Here is a 17,133-nt window from a genome sequence, read left to right as displayed (position 1 = left end):
TGTGAAAAGGCTAGGCAGTTGCATGAAGATTTGGTAAAGAAATTGCCTGCAAATAGTTGTGAAGTGAGTGAATTTAAGGCCAGCAAAGGCTGGTTTGAGAGATTTAAGAACTATACTGGCATACACAGTGTGGTAAGGCATGGTGAGGCTGCCAGTTCGGACCACAAGGCGGCTGAAAAATATGTGCATGAATTCCAGGAGTACATAGAGGCTGAAGGACTGAAACCTGAACAAGTGTTCAATTGTGACGAAACAGGCCTCTTTTGGAAGAAAATGCCAAAGAGGACCTTCATTACACAAGAGGAAAAGGCAATGCCAGGACACAAGCCTATGAAAGACAGGCTGATGCTAATGTTCTGTGCTAATGCTAGTGGGGATTTCAAAGTGAAGCCATTACTAGTGTACCATTCTGAAAATCCCAGAGTGTTCAGGAAAAACAATGTTATGAAGAGTAAATTGTGTGTGTTTTGGAAATCTAATAGTAAGGCATGGGTCACGAGGGAAATTTTCGGCGAGTGGTTCAATGAAGTGTTTGGCGCTAGTGTGAAGGAGTATCTCCTGGAAAAGAAATTGGATCTCAAGTGCCTGCTAGTAATGGACAATGCACCTGCTCATCCTCCAAACTTGGATGGCCTAATTTTCGAGGAGTTTGGGTTCATCACAGTAAAGTTCTTGCCCCCGAATACCACTCCTCTCCTCCAACCCATGGACCAGCAGGTTATTGCAAACTTTAAAAAACTCTACACAAAAGCAATGTTTCACAGGTGCTTGACTGTGACCACAGACACTCACTTGACCCTAAGGGAATTTTGGAGAGAACACTTCAGCATCCTCCACTGCATAACCCTTATAGGTATGGCTTGGGAGGGAGTGACTACCAGGACTTTGAACTCTGCCTGGAGAAAATTGTGGCCAGATTGTGTCGACAAGAGGGATTTTGAAGAATTTGGGACTGACCCTAATGAGCCTATGTCTGTTGTAAAATCAATTGTGGCACTGGGGAGTTCCATGGGGTTGGATGCGAGTTTGGAGGATATGGAAGAATTGGTGGAAGACCACAATGAAGAGCTCGCCACTGAGGAGCTGCAAGAGCTTCAGCAGGAAGAGCAACACATCGCAGCTCAGAATCTTGCTGCAAAGGAGGAGGAAGAGAGATGGAAGAAGGTGCCTTCTTCAGAAATTAAAGAGATTTTTACTATGTGGGGTAAGATGGAAAGCTTTATGGAGAAACATCACCCTAACAAGGTTGTTGCAAGCCAGGTTGGCAACATGTACAGTGACAAAGTCTTGGGCCATTTTAGGGAAGTGTTAAAGAGATGCCAGAAACAGAGCTCTCTCCACAGTTATTTTGTGAGATAGGACTCCAGTGACTCTCAAGGTGGTCCTAGTGGCATTGAGAAACAGAGAAGAGAAGCAACCCCAGAAAAGCAAATGGTACCTGAGGTGTTCATGGAAGGGGATTCCCCTTCCAAACTATAAACAATCCACTCTCTCTCCTCCTCCAGTCTCCCATACACTAAGAAGAATCTCCAATAAAGGTAAGTGTTATGCTGTTAATGTTTCATTCATCATTTCCCATTGTATTGTTTATGTACTACATGCATATTTCATGTTAAAAATTTTTTTGTTTTAATACTTCTGGGTGTCAGGAACGGATTAATTGTATTTACATTATTTCTTATGGGGAAAATTGATTCGTAAATCGTAAATTTCGTTTATAGTAACGGCTCCAGGAACAGATTAATTACGAACAACGAGGGACCACTGTATATACATGTATATATATATATATACGTATATATACATGTGTGTATATATATATATATAATATATATATATATATATATATATATATATATATATATATATATATATATATATATATATATATGTATGTATATATATATATACGTATATATACATGTACTGTATATATATATATATATATATATATATACGTATATATACATGTACAGTGGACCCCCGCATAGCGAACTTAATCCGTGCAAGAGGGCTGGTCGTTATGCGAAATGTTCGCTATGCGAATTAATTTTCCCCATAAGAAATAATGGAAATAAAATTAATCCGTGCAAGACACCCAAAAGTATGAAAAAAAATTTTTTTTACCACAAAAAAATGTTAATTTTAGTACACACAAACTGAAAAAGGCATGCACAATTACATGACACTTACTTTTATTGAAGATCTGGTGATGATTGATGGGATGGGAGGAGGGGAGAGAGTGTGTTAGTGTTTAGAAGGGGAATCCCCTTCCATTAGGACTTGAGGTAGCAAGTCCTTTTCTGGGGTTACTTCCCTTCTTCTTTTAATGCCACTAGGACCAGCTTCAGAGTCACTGGACTTCTTTCGCACAACATATCTGTCCATAGTGGCCTGTACCTCTCGTTCCTTTATGATTTGTCTAAAGTGGTTCACAACAGTGTCATTGTAACAGTCACCAGCACGGCTTGCAATAGCTGTGTGAGGGTGATTTTCATCAAAAAAGGTTTGCACTTCAAGCCATTTTGCACACATTTCCTTAATCTTTGAAGTAGGCAATTCCTTCAATTTCTCTCTCCCCTCCTTTGAACCAGTTTCCCCAGGTCTGGCCTCTTGCTCTTGAAGTTGATCTATCAGCTCATCAGTGGTTAGTTCTTCATTGTCCTCCTCCACCAACTCTTCCACATCCTCCCCACTAACCTCCAACCCCAAGGACTTCCCCAATTCCACAATTGATTCCTCAACTGGTATACTACTCCTCTCAGGGTTAGCCTCAAACCCTTCAAAATCCCTTTTGTCTACACATTCTGGCCACAGTTTCTTCCAAGCAGAGTTCAAGGTTCTCTTAGTCACTCCCTCCCAAGCCTTACCTATAAGGTTTACACAATTGAGGATATTAAAGTGATCCTTCCAAAACTCTTTTAGAGTCAATCGAGTGTCTGTGGTCACTTCAAAGCACTTTTGAAACAGAGCTTTTGTGTACAGTTTCTTGAAGTTGGAAATGACCTGCTGGTCCATGGGCTGCAGGAGAGGAGTGGTATTAGGAGGCAAAAACTTCACCTTAATGAAGCTCATGTCCCCATAAAGTCGCTCTGCCACGTCTGTAGGATGACCAGGGGCATTGTCTAACACCAGGAGGCACTTAAGGTCTAATTTCTTTTCAGTTAGGTAATCTTTCACATTGGGGGCAAATGCATGGTGTAACCAGTTATAGAAAAATTCCCTAGTGACCCATGCCTTACTGTTTGCCCTCCACAGCACACACAAATTATCCTTGAGGACATTCTTTTGCCTGAACGCTCTGGGAGTTTCAGAGTGATACACTAATAAAGGCTTAACTTTGCAATCACCACTAGCATTGGCACACATCAACAAAGTAAGTCTGTCTTTCATAGGCTTATGTCCTGGGAGTGCCTTTTCCTCCTGAGTAATGTAGGTCCTGCTTGGCATTTTCTTCCAGAACAGGCCTGTTTCATCACAATTAAACACTTGTTCAGGTTCCAGTCCTTCAGTTTCTATGTACTCCTTGAATTCATGCACATATTTTTCAGCCGCTTTGTGGTCCGAACTGGCAGCCTCACCATGCCGTATCACACTATGGATGCCACTACGCTTCTTAAATCTCTCAAACCAACCTTTGCTGGCCTTAAATTCACTCACATCATCACTAGTTGCAGGCATTTTTTTAATTAAATCGTCATGCAACTTCCTAGCCTTTTCACATATGATCGCTTGAGAGACGCTATCTCCTGCTAGCTGTTTTTCATTTATCCACACCAATAAGAGTCTCTCAACATCTTCCATCACTTGCGATCTTTGTTTCGAAAACACAGTTAAACCTTTGGCAACAACAGCTTCCTTGATTGCCGTTTTCTTGCCCACAATAGAAGCGATGGTTGATTTTGGTTTCTTGTACAACCTGACCAGGTCGGTGATACGTACTCCACTTTCATACTTATCAATGATCTCTTTCTTCTTTTCAATGGGTATTCTTACCCTTTGAGGTGTAGGGTTGGCACTAGAAGCTTTCTTGGGGCCCATGGTCACTTATTTTCCACAAACAGCACCGAAAACACTGTAATAATACGAAATATTCCGAGTGTATGCTTGAATGTTACCGCGGAGGCTGGCTGGTAAACAATGGGACGGGCGGCACATGTGAGGCTGGCTGAGGGTGCACATTGGACGCGTCTCGGACGAAGGTCGCTGAGCGGGTTTTTGTCCACTATGCGGGGCAAAATTTTAGCGAACAAAGTGTTCGCTATGCGGATTGTTCGCTATGCAAGGCGTTCGCTATGCGGGGGTCCACTGTATATATATTAGCAGAGGCACTCATATGTGAGCTCCTCTGTGATGGTGAAAGTGTTGAATGATGATGGAAGTATTTTTCTTTCTGGGTTTTTCTTTCTTTTTGGGTCACCCTGCCTTGGTGGGAAATGGCTGCTGGGTTAAAAATAAATATATATATATACATGTAAAAGAGAGCAAATGAGAGAGTGGGTGAGCTGTTATCAACAAATTTTGTTGAAAATAAGAAAAAGTTTTGGAGTGAGATTAACAAGTTAAGGAAGCCTAGAGAACAAATGGATTTGTCAGTTAAAAATAGGAGAGGAGAGTTATTAAATGGAGAGTTAGAGGTATTGGGAAGATGGAGGGAATATTTTGAGGAATTGTTAAATGTTGATGAAGATAGGGAAGCTGTGATTTCGTGTATAGGGCAAGGAGGAATAACATCTTGTAGGAGTGAGGAAGAGCCAGTTGTGAGTGTGGGGGAAGTTCGTGAGGCAGTAGGTAAAATGAAAGGGGGTAAGGCAGCCGGGATTGATGGGATAAAGATAGAAATGTTAAAAGCAGGTGGGGATATAGTTTTGGAGTGGTTGGTGCAATTATTTAATAAATGTATGGAAGAGGGTAAGGTACCTAGGGATTGGCAGAGAGCATGCATAGTTCCTTTGTATAAAGGCAAAGGGGATAAAAGAGAGTGCAAAAATTATAGGGGGATAAGTCTGTTGAGTGTACCTGGTAAAGTGTATGGTAGAGTTATAATTGAAAGAATTAAGAGTAAGACGGAGAATAGGATAGTAGATGAACAAGGAGGCTTTAGGAAAGGTAGGGGGTGTGTGGACCAGGTGTTTACAGTGAAACATATAAGTGAACAGTATTTAGATAAGGCTAAAGAGGTCTTTGTGGCATTTATGGATTTGGAAAAGGCATATGACAGGGTGGATAGGGGGGCAATGTGGCAGATGTTGCAAGTGTATGGTGTAGGAGGTAGGTTACTGAAAGCAGTGAAGAGTTTTTACGAGGATAGTGAGGCTCAAGTTAGAGTATGTAGAAAAGAGGGAAATTTTTTCCCAGTAAAAGTAGGCCTTAGACAAGGATGTGTGATGTCACCATGGTTGTTTAATATATTTATAGATGGGGTTGTAAGAGAAGTAAATGCGAGGGTCTTGGCAAGAGGCGTGGAGTTAAAAGATAAAGAATCACACACAAAGTGGGAGTTGTCACAGCTGCTCTTTGCTGATGACACTGTGCTCTTGGGAGATTCTGAAGAGAAGCTGCAGAGATTGGTGGATGAATTTGGTAGGGTGTGCAAAAGAAGAAAATTAAAGGTGAATACAGGAAAGAGTAAGGTTATGAGGATAACAAAAAGATTAGGTGATGAAAGATTGAATATCAGATTGGAGGGAGAGAGTATGGAGGAGGTGAACGTATTCAGATATTTGGGAGTGGACGTGTCAGCGGATGGATCTATGAAAGATGAGGTGAATCATAGAATTGATGAGGGAAAAAGAGTGAGTGGTGCACTTAGGAGTCTGTGGAGACAGAGAACTTTGTCCTTGGAGGCAAAGAGGGGAATGTATGAGAGTATAGTTTTACCAACGCTCTTATATGGGTGTGAAGCATGGGTGATGAATGTTGCAGCGAGGAGAAGGCTGGAGGCAGTGGAGATGTCATGTCTGAGGGCAATGTGTGGTGTGAATATAATGCAGAGAATTCGTAGTTTGGAAGTTAGGAGGAGGTGCGGGATTACCAAAACTGTTGTCCAGAGGGCTGAGGAAGGGTTGTTGAGGTGGTTCGGACATGTAGAGAGAATGGAGCGAAACAGAATAACTTCAAGAGTGTATCAGTCTGTAGTGGAAGGAAGGCGGGGTAGGGGTCGGCCTAGGAAGGGTTGGAGGGAGGGGGTAAAGGAGGTTTTGTGTGCGAGGGGCTTGGACTTCCAGCAGGCATGCGTGAGCGTGTTTGATAGGAGTGAATGGAGACAAATGGTTTTTAATACTTGACGTGCTGTTGGAGTGTGAGCAAGGTAACATTTATGAAGGGATTCAGGGAAACCGGCAGGCCGGACTTGAGTCCTGGAGATGGGAAGTACAGTGCCTGCACTCTGAAGGAGGGGTGTTAATGTTGCAGTTTAAAAACTGTAGTGTAAAGCACCCTTCTGGCAAGACAGTGATGGAGTGAATGATGGTGAAAGTTTTTCTTTTTCGGGCCACCCTGCCTTGGTGGGAATCAGCCAGTGTGATAATAAAATAATATACATAAACATATATATACATATGTTGTGGAACCCCAGTTTTCGTCCAGTGCGGAAATCATACAATTCAGATTTTGAGCACTTTTTCGGTGAAATTTTCCCCCAGGTTTTGTACGTGCAACTGCTCGGAAATTCTCTGTATCAGACGCGTCCACCCGCCCGGGTGGACGCGTACCATACTCAGTCTGCCTCTGTCTCTCATTGAGTTAGCAAACTCCGTGTGTTCATCCATTATTTTTTGTGCTTGTTTGATTGCAACTGTGAAATAAGCCACCATGGAACCAAAGAAAGTTCAGAGTGCCAGCCCTTTGGTAAAGGTGAGAAACACAATAGAATTCAAAAAAGAACTTCTAGCAAAATAGTACAAAAGTGGCGTACGTGTGGCCGAGCTTGCCAAGCTGTATGGGATGTGGAAGAGTTGGTGGAGGACCACAGGGAAGAGCTAACCACTGAAGAGCTTCAATACCTTCAATTAGAACAGCAACAGATTGCAGCTAAGGAAATTGCTTCAGAGGAGGAGGAAGAAAGAGGGGAGAATGTGCCGTCTTCAGTGATTAAGGACATGTGTGCAAAGTGGAGTGAGTTGCAAAGTTTTACGGAGAACTATCACCCTAACAAAACTGGTGCAGGTGTGTCTGCAACATGTTCAATGACGATGTCTTGTCCCATTTTAGGCAAATCATAGAAATGCCAGAAACAGGCCTCTCTGGACAGATTTTTTGTGTGATAGGTGTGCAGTAACTCTCAAGCTGGTCATAGTGCCAGTAAAAGATAAAGAAGGGAACCCCAGATAGGCCTTTGATACCTAAAGTCCTTATGAAGGGGGATTCCCCTTCCAAACAATAACCTCAACTTCCTCTCCTCTCCTCGCCTTCTTCCATATGCCAACAAGAGTTTTCAATAAAGGTATGTAATGTTAATTTATCATTAAAATTAGTCTTTATATTTCTCACTGTTTTTTGCATGTAAAACTATAGTTTTTCTCTATTAAATGTATTTTTTGTTAATATTTTTGGGTGTCTGGAATGGATTAATTAGATTTACATTACTTCTCATGGGAAATATTACTTCGGTTTTCATCCGTTTCGGATTTCAGCCGACCTTCTGGAACGGATTAAGGATGAAAACCGGGGTATTACTGTATATAATTTTATTTATTTATCTATCTCTAGTGCACAATACACTTAACACAGGAGTACTTACATGAAAACACATTCAGGTGTAAAGTACACATTTACATTTTATCTGCTGATACACTGTCAAAGAATATTTTAATTTTTACAGATTTGAGTCAGTATAAAGAGTTACACAGCACTTGGCAGCTATACAGTAGTGTGTACACAGAGCTGCACTGTGGGTCAGTGGCTAAGGTGACAGAGCACTCAACTCATATATTGAGTGTCCATGGTTCAATCCCCAGCACAGATGGAAACATTGGACATGTTTCCTCACAATTGTTGTCCCTGTTCACCTAATAGTAAGTAGGTACCTGGGTGTCGAGTGTTGCGAGTCACAACCTGGACACAATATTAAAAGACCTTAATGGAAATAAGACAGACATTCTCCAATGACACACTGACTTTATTGGGTTATCTGGAGGGCTAAAAAATCATAATAAAATATTTTTTTTATATATATAAATGAGGTTTATGTAGGAAGTCAAAAGGCAGACACTTGTTGAATACAAGTATCTATTATATCACAACCGTAAATCTTGAACTTAATATAAACGTTGAAGAAATTGAAGAAAACAGTTTGTAAAAGCTACTGTGGTATATTTAAAGTGAAAAACTTGCATTGCTGACTTAGTAAGTTTATTCAGGTATACACAAATACAGTTACATAGATTATTATACATAGCAACATATGTGAAGAGGACCTAGGATAACCCAAAACAAAAAGTCAGACAGAGACTTATTTCCACTTGGGTCCTTTGAATGGGCTAGACTACGTTAATACTACATAATATTTTTTTAATATCCATAACATCTGCGTGCCGCTAAGACCATTATAAGAAAATTTTTTAGTTATACACCCAAAGCTTAAATTAAATTTTAGGTATGGTAAGTGTGTGCAAGATGCTGCATCTGCACTCACCATCACAACACAATAAACACACTGATGCTTCCTCACTTCACAGCTCACCTTCACAGTGTTGGTCGGCACACAGTCGTAAGTCGGATATGTCAGCGTGTATGGTGGCTAGGAAGGTAGCAATATGAAGGAGAGTAGTGATGGTGTGAGCCATGATGAAGCCATCACACAACTCAGCTGTTTACTGTTCCAACACTCTCCAGCACTGCTGCTGCTGCTGCTGCTGCTGCATCACCTGTCACACCATCACCCTCCCTCATAACAACCCTCCACCACTCCCTCCACCACTCCCTCCACTCCCTCCACCACTCCCTCCACCACTCCCTCCACCACCAGCAATACACATAATAAAATATTACAGATGGAAATAAGTCACTTTTAACTTTTATGGGATTATCCTAATATGATAACTTTACTTATGTGAATATGTACCTAAATAAACTTACACACACACACGTACTTATTCTCAAGCACTGATAAACATACAGATATTAACACATACAATTGAAATTTAACCATAAATATTAAATTTCTCTGCGGAATAATGAAAACTGGTGAGTACTAATGAAGATAAATCATTATATATGTCTGGGTTAGTTTAACCTAGGTTATTTTTTTATAATTTATCATAATTTTATGCCTGTAATAGTTCCGTGCTTTATACGAGTATCGAGCCCTGAAACAAAAGTTTGTTTTAGACATGACATGAACAAAGTTTACACATTTCACAAACCATTTTATTATGCTGATTATTATATAAAAATGTTTCATATACTCGGTAATCATAAAAATAAATAATATTCTATCAGGCCATTCTATTATCTAGGGATGGAGGCTCATGACTGTATTCTGTAAGTCGTAAGTTGCAAATGCTAGAAATGTTATCATCATAAAGTGAAACGAATTTCAATTTCGAAAAATATTTTTGCAGTATATTTGAAACTAATTTACATAGAGGAAATTTTTATGTTTTCTGAAGTGTTTGTATGTAGTTGAAGATTCTTAGTAAAGTACACGTCAACTTTCTCGAGTTCGACTTAATAAATATTTTATGATCCACAAAATTGTTAAAGTTATTAGTGTTTATATGGAAATTTACATCATATTATATATTAACAGCCTTAAAACTTCTATATCCTGTTTAAATAGCAAAATAAGAGATAAAACAGACGGCTGGCATCATGAGTAACGCCAAAGCTGATGACAACTCCCGAACGTAAATGATTATTTATAAAGAAAAAAAATATACCTACATAAGCCCTAATTTTTCACCTTGACTACTTTATTGAGTATTTAGATAACTAGTTGGTTAATTAGTTCAAACCTTTACCATTGCACACACGGAAAAATACATAATTCTCTGTGTATATGCAGAGATACACACCTCTGATCTAGGTGAAGGCCTACTGGCATGGGCCAGTAGGCCTTCTACAGTGTTCCTCCATTCTTATGTTCTTATGACATTCCTCAGGTCACGTGCGTCACACCTCACTCTCCGCCTATATATATAATGCCTTTCTACCTCTGTATGTTAGAAGTGATCAAGGTCCCAGCACCGAAACGTTTTCTAATAAATATGTCATAGTGTTTGCTTATGTGTCTTTCTAAACCAACCATTTTAATGTTCAACTTGTCGGTATTTATTACCAAGGTTTATACCATATTGAGATACACTTCAGTACACAGGGAAATATACCTCAGAATACACGCACTGGGATACTCACAACTCAGATTATACACACAGATATGCTCCTCAGCATTATATATATATATATATATATATATATATATATATATATATATATATATATATATATATATATATATATATATATATATATATATATATATATATATATATATATATATATATATATATATATATATATATATATAATATAGCCCGATGTATATAGATATATGTAGTGTAATGAATATAGATATATACATATATATATATATATATATCTTACACATATCAGTGTATCTCAGGGGTCATGCAGCGCCTGGGGAAAGGAAGGCACTGAAGTTCGATCCAAGGAGAGGATAAATTCAACTTCCTGGATCAAGAGCTCCTCAAGCATCAACGCATCACTTCAGGGAACAACCATATGTAAAGTTTGCTGGTGGGACGTCACTGTGCTGGAAGAACAAAAAAAAATATAATTCCAGGGACGACTGGCATATGTTCAAGGAAAGAATTAGACACCTGCAACATCTGAGTATCTTTACTGGTAGATGTTTCGTCATATCTATACAAAGACGTAATGTGATGAATGAATGAATGAATACTCTCAGGTAAGACCCACGAGTGGGTGAGTGGGGAAGTGTGGACAGACGAAGAGTAGTCGGTGAGAGGAAGGTCTTGAGTGGTGAGGTAAAGTGCCAGGGCTAAACCCAGCTGCGTAGCATTATGAGGCAATGTAGAGAGAGCATGTGGAGGGCATAGAGGAGAGTGCAGACTGCGGATAATGCTCGCTGGCTGGCTTGCCTCAGACTGAGGTGAAGATCTGGTTGGCTGGGCGTCAGGTGTCAGGAGGCTCAGGTCTTGCGTTGTAGTTGGTGTATTGAGTTTGTCTACACTTCTGTATCAAAGATTGACAGTTTAATTGTAACTGATTCTCTGTCATCCATAAATGCTCTCAACTCATTAAGCATAAATTGTGGCATGCTTGTGTCAGAAGCCAGACACAGGTATGGTAGGATTGTGGACAGTGGAGTCAGAGTGCACATGCTGTGGATTCCATCTCACATTGGTCTTCAGATGCATGATAGAACTGATAAATTGGCTAAGCTGTATGGTTTCAAAGAGGGAGTAGATTACAATCTTGGCTTGTCAGGTAGTAGTTTGAGAACAATAATACGAAAAGAACTTCATCTGAATTTTATGGACTTAAGGCTCAGGGAGATTGACACAAGTCAGTCCATCTATCATCATTCCATCATGCAGGAGGAGCCACATGTCTATGGTGCATCCAACAAAATAAGCAGACTCTTGGATGTCACTACCGCCCGGCTCCGGCTGGGTTACAAGTATCTTTGGCAGGTTAAATCACCACCACCAGATGTAGACCAAACGAAATGTAAACTTTGCCAGATGGATTATTGTCACACCCTGCGTCATTATGTACTGGAGTGCGATAAAATTAATGAATTTAGAAACAACTCACTCAGAAGTGTTCAAGAAATGGCTAAGTATTTTATCCACAGTGGTATATTACAGACCATTCTGGAGAAATACCCAGACTTTGCTAGCTGTAAATAAAGCATTACCACATATGTGCATGTGTGTGTGTGTGTGTGTGTGTGTGTGTGTGTGTGTGTGTGTGTGTGTGTGTGTGTGTGTGTGTGTGTGTGTGTGTGTGTGTGTGTGTGTGTGTGTGTGTGAGTATGAGTGTGTGTGTGTATGAGTGTGTGTGTGTGTGTATGTGTGTGCGTGTGTGTGTATGAGTTTGTGTGTGTGTGTGTGTGTGTGTGTGTGTGTGTGTGTGTGTGTGTGTGTGTGTGTGTGTGTTTATGTGTGTGTGTGTGAATTAATGAATTTAGAAACAACTCACTCAGAAGTGTTCAAGAAATGGCTAAGTATTTTATCCACAGTGGTATATTACAGACCATTCTGGAGAAATACCCTGACTTTGCTAGCTGTAAATAAAGCATTACCACATACCTGGAGTTTACCTGGAGAGAGTTTCGGGGGTCAACGCCCCCGCGGCCCGGTCTGTGACCAGGCCTCCTGGTGGATCAGCGCCTGATCAACCAGGCTGTTGCTGCTGGCTGCACGCAAACCAACGTACGAGCCACAGCCCGGCTGATCAGGAACTGACTTTAGGTGCTTGTCCAGTGCCAGCTTGAAGACTGCCAGGGGTCTGTTGGTAATCCCCCTTATGTGTGCTGGGAGGCAGTTGAACAGTCTCGGGCCCCTGACACTTATTGTATGGTCTCTTAACGTGCTAGTGACACCCCTGCTTTTCATTGAGGGGATGGTGCATCGTCTGCCAAGTCTTTTGCTTTCGTAGTGAGTGATTTTCGTGTGCAAGTTTGGTACTAGTCCCTCTAGGATTTTCCAGGTGTATATAATCATGTATCTCTCCCTCCTGCGTTCCAGGGAATACAGGTTTAGAAACCTCAAGCGCTCCCAGTAATTGAGGTGTTTTATCTCCGTTATGCGCGCCGTGAAAGTTCTCTGTACATTTTCTAGGTCGGCAATTTCACCTGCCTTGAAAGGTGCTGTTAGAGTGCAGCAATATTCCAGTCTAGATAGCACAAGTGACCTGAAGAGTGTCATCATGGGCTTGGCCTCCCTAGTTTTGAAGGTTCTCATTATCCATCCTGTCATTTTTCTAGCAGATGCGATTGATACAATGTTATGGTCCTTGAAGGTGAGATCCTCCGACATAATCACTCCCAGGTCTTTGACGTTGGTGTTTCGCTCTATTTTGTGGCCAGAATTTGTTTTGTACTCTGATGAAGATTTAATTTCCTCATGTTTACCATATCTGAGTAATTGAAATTTCTCATCGTTGAACTTCATATTGTTTTCTGCAGCCCACTGAAAGATTTGGTTGATGTCTGCCTGTGCATGTGTGTGTGTGTGTGTGTGTGTGTGTGTGTGTGTGTGTGTGTGTGTGTGTGTGTGTGTGTGTGTGTGTGTGTGTGTGTGTGTGTGTGTGTGTTTTTGTGTGTGTGTGTGATTTTGTTTTTGTGTGTGTGTGTGTGTGTGTGTGTGTGTGTGTGTGTGTGTGTGTGTGTGTGTGTGTGTGTGTGTGTGTGTGTGTGTGTGTGTGTGTGTGTGTGTGTGAGAGAGACTCAACAATCAATATTTGCACCAATAACTCACTACAGTTGTGACCGGGTGTGGAAGTGTGAATTGCTCATTACTCTAAAATTTGTTCATGATTGTAGCCATGTATAAACGTAAGTAACCATTCTTACAGTATTCATTACCTTTGTAACTTTTGAGTTCATTACCTATGTAACTTCTGAGTTCATTACCTTGTACCTAGTTCAGCCATCAAAACTTTGGAGCCCAGTCCCTGGACCCATTACGTACCTCTGTAATCTGTAAATACCTTTGTAACTTGTCATGATTGTGACTAGACCTACCTGGAGTTCATTACCTTTGTAAATTGTGAGTTCATTACCTTTGTAAATTGTGAATTCATTACCTCTGTAACTTGCTCAGCCATCAAAACTTTGAGGCCCAGTCCCTGGACCCATTATGTACCTCTGTAATCTTTTGACTACCGCCCACAGGATGGGTATGAGGTGCATAATAAACATATTAAACTAACTACACTTCTTTGATGACAGCGCCGCACTTGAGCCGTTTAAAGTCTTTTTTAGTCATGTGAAATAGGTGCATTGTGAGGTTGGAGCAGTTCAGGTTCTTCACGAGGAAGGACAGATTTGGTGAGGATGTTTGCAAGTGTATTTGACGGCTCCTTCCTTCAGCAAGTGGAGCAAATCAGCTGCACTCATTTCGGTTGGGAGGTTGGAGGTGGTGTAGAAGAGGTTACAGATGTCTTCTGTTTCTTCTTCGATGATTTCTTCTTCCTCGTCAGAGGGTTGTTCATAGTGTTCTTGTTCCATGTCGTCTTCTTGTGATTGTGTTGAGTGGAGACTGGGAGCATGGGTCGGTTGTGGCTTGTTGGGCAGGTGGAGGTGGGTGTTGAGAGGTGGTAGTAGACGGTGGCGTTGGTTCTGGAGTGGAGATGTGTGGGACCTGAGGTTGAAGTGAAATTCACGATGTTAGGTATAAGCTTGAGGAAGTCACACAAATAACCCGCACATAGAAGAGAGGAGCTTGCAACGACGTTTCGGTCCGACTTGGACCATTTATAAAGTCACACTAACAAGAAGAGCAGGACGGGTATACCCGTCCTGCTCTACTTCTCGTTAGTGTGACTTTGTAAATGGTCCATGTCGGACCGAAACGTCGTCGTAAGCTCCTCTTTTCTAAGAACATAAGAAAGGAGGAACACTGCAGCAGGCCTGTTGGCCCATACTAGGCAGGTCCTTTACATTTCATCCCACTAACAAAACATTTGCCCAACCCAATTTTCAATGCTACCCAAGAAATAAGCTCTGATGTGCATTGAAATGGTATAAAATACCGACAGATTGTTAGGTAAGACACATATGCAACAGTTAGGTATCTTTATTTCGAAACGTTTCGCCTACACAGTAGGCTTCTTCAGTCGAGTACAGAAAAGTTGATAGAAGCAGAAGATACTTGAAGACGATGTAATCAGTCCATCACCCTTAAAGTTTTGAGGTGGTCAGTCCCTCAGTCTGGAAAAGAGCATTGTTCCAAAGTCTGAAACAATATGAAGTTGAAGTGACAGAATGGGGCCTTATATAGCGCCAGGAGGTGAGAGGTAGGTCACTAGTAGAACGCAGATGTTGGGAGGTCAGGTCCCTCTCAAATCCAGCCGTTCTCACTAGTAGAGGTTGTCGAAGTTGATTTAAATTAAGGTCTGTACCAAGATACCCTTGTGTTGCAGTGTCTGACAGGTTGAACATTAAAATGGTATAAAATACCGACAGGTTGTTAGGTAAGACACATATTTAAATCAACTTCGACAACCTCTACTAGTGAGAACGGCTGGATTTGAGAGGGACCTGACCTCCCAACATCTGCGTTCTACTAGTGACCTACGTCTCACCTCCTGGCGCTATATATGGCTCCATCCTGTCACTTCTTCTCCATATTGTTTCATACTATGGAACAATGCTCTTCTCCAGACTGAGGGACTGACCACCTCAAAACTTTAAGGGTGATGGACTGATTACATCGTCTTCAAGTATCTTCTGCTTCTATCAACTTGACTGAAGAAGCCTACTGTGTAGGCGAAACGTTTCATAATAAAGATACCTAACTGTTGCATATGTGTCTTACCTAACAACCTGTCGGTATTTTATACCATTTTAATGTCCAGTGTCAGCTTGAAGACTGCCAGGGGTCTGTTGGTAATCCCCCTTATGTATGAAGAATTGAGACACTTATGCAACACATGGGAATCTTTATTGAAGAAACGTTTCGCCACACAGTGGCTTCATCAGTCCAATACAAAGCAGAAATGGGTAAGGAGAGTAGAAATTTGAGGTAATCAGTCCCTCAACCTGGAATCGATGTGTTCAGTCCATCACTCTTGTAGGAAGTGCAGCATAGGGCCAGAGAGGTGGCTTATATACTGCAGTGAGATGAGTTGAAGCAGGAGGAGGCGGGATCACAGTGGGACCTGCCACTAGTGTAAGTAGGTCGTCGTCCAAAGGTTGGGCAAGCGTTGAAGTGTCTCAATTCTTCAACTTGTCAGTTTTCTAAATCATTCATCACATCTGTCAGACACTGCAACATCATGGGATCTTTGGTACAAAGACTTCAACGCTTGCCCAACCTTTGGACGACGACCTACTTACACTAGTGGCAGGTCCCACTGTGATCCCGCCTTCTCCTGCTTCAACTCATCTCACCGCAGTATATAAGCCACCTCTCTGGCCCTATGCTGCACTTCCTACAAGAGTGATGGACTGAACACATCGATTCCAGGTTGAGGGACTGATTACCTCAAACTTCTACTCTCCTTACCCATTTCTGCTTTGTATTGGACTGATGAAGCCACTGTGTGGCGAAACGTTTCTTCAATAAAGATTCCCATGTGTTGCATAAGTGTCTCAATTCTTCAACTTGTTGGTTTTCTAAACCATTCATCACCCCTTATGTATGCTGGGAGGCAGTTGAGCAGTCTCGGGCCCCTGACACTTATTGTATGGTCTCTTAACGTGCTAGTGACACCCCTGCTTTTCATTGGGGGGATGTTCCATCGTCTGCCAAGTCTTTTGCTTTCGTAGTGAGTGATTTTCGTGTGCAAGTTCGGTACTAGTCCCTCTAGGATTTTCCAGATGTATATAATCATGTATCTCTCCCGCCTGCATTCCAGGGAATACAGGTTCAGGAACCTCAAGCGCTCCCAGTAATTGAGGTGTTTTATCTCAGTTATGCGCGCCGTGAAGGTTCTCTGTACATTTTCTAGGTCAGCAATTTCACCTGCCTTGAAAGGTGCTGTTAGTGTGCAGCAATATTCCAGCCTAGATAGAACAAGTGACCTGAAGAGTGTCATCATGGGCTTGGCATCCCTAGTTTTGAAGGTTCTCATTATCCATCCTGTCATTTTTCTAGCAGATGCGATTGATACAATGTTATGGTCCTTGAAGGTGAGATCCTCCGACATGATCACTCCCAGGTCTTTGACGTTGGTGTTTCGCTCTATTTTGTGACCAGAATTTGTTTTGTACTCTGATGAAGATTTAATTTCCTCGTGATTACCATATCTGAGTAATTGAAATTTCTCATCGTTGAACTTCATATTGTTTTCTGCAGCCCACTGAAAGATTTGGTTGATGTCCGCCTGGAGCCTTGCAGTGTCTGCAATGGAAGACACGGTGCTGTGGCTGACATCCTTGTCTATGTCAGATATGAGGATGAGGAACAAGATGGGAGC

General features: G+C 41.4%; 1 protein-coding gene across 7 annotated transcripts in view; it reads right to left on the bottom strand.

Annotated features, from left to right (window-relative positions):
* LOC128697363 (uncharacterized) overlaps window positions 1-8,880 on the bottom strand; it is a 152,571-nt gene extending 143,691 nt beyond the window's left edge. For 6 of the 7 annotated variants that reach the window (XM_070094104.1, XM_070094110.1, XM_070094109.1 and 3 more), the window contains exon 1: window positions 8,684-8,878. In XM_070094104.1, the coding sequence (XP_069950205.1) occupies window positions 8,684-8,786 (103 nt within the window). In that variant the 5' untranslated portion in view covers window positions 8,787-8,878. Of the gene's footprint in view, window positions 1-8,683 lie in introns of all 7 variants that reach the window. The other variant, XM_070094111.1, reaches the window with a different exon arrangement.
* Window positions 8,881-17,133: the final 8,253 nt, after the last annotated feature.

This window comes from Cherax quadricarinatus, chromosome 44, assembly GCF_038502225.1.
Source record: "Cherax quadricarinatus isolate ZL_2023a chromosome 44, ASM3850222v1, whole genome shotgun sequence".
NCBI classification, from domain to species: domain Eukaryota; kingdom Metazoa; phylum Arthropoda; class Malacostraca; order Decapoda; family Parastacidae; genus Cherax; species Cherax quadricarinatus.
Note: the sequence above shows the minus strand (reverse complement) of the source record. Positions and strands in the feature narration are given on the sequence as shown.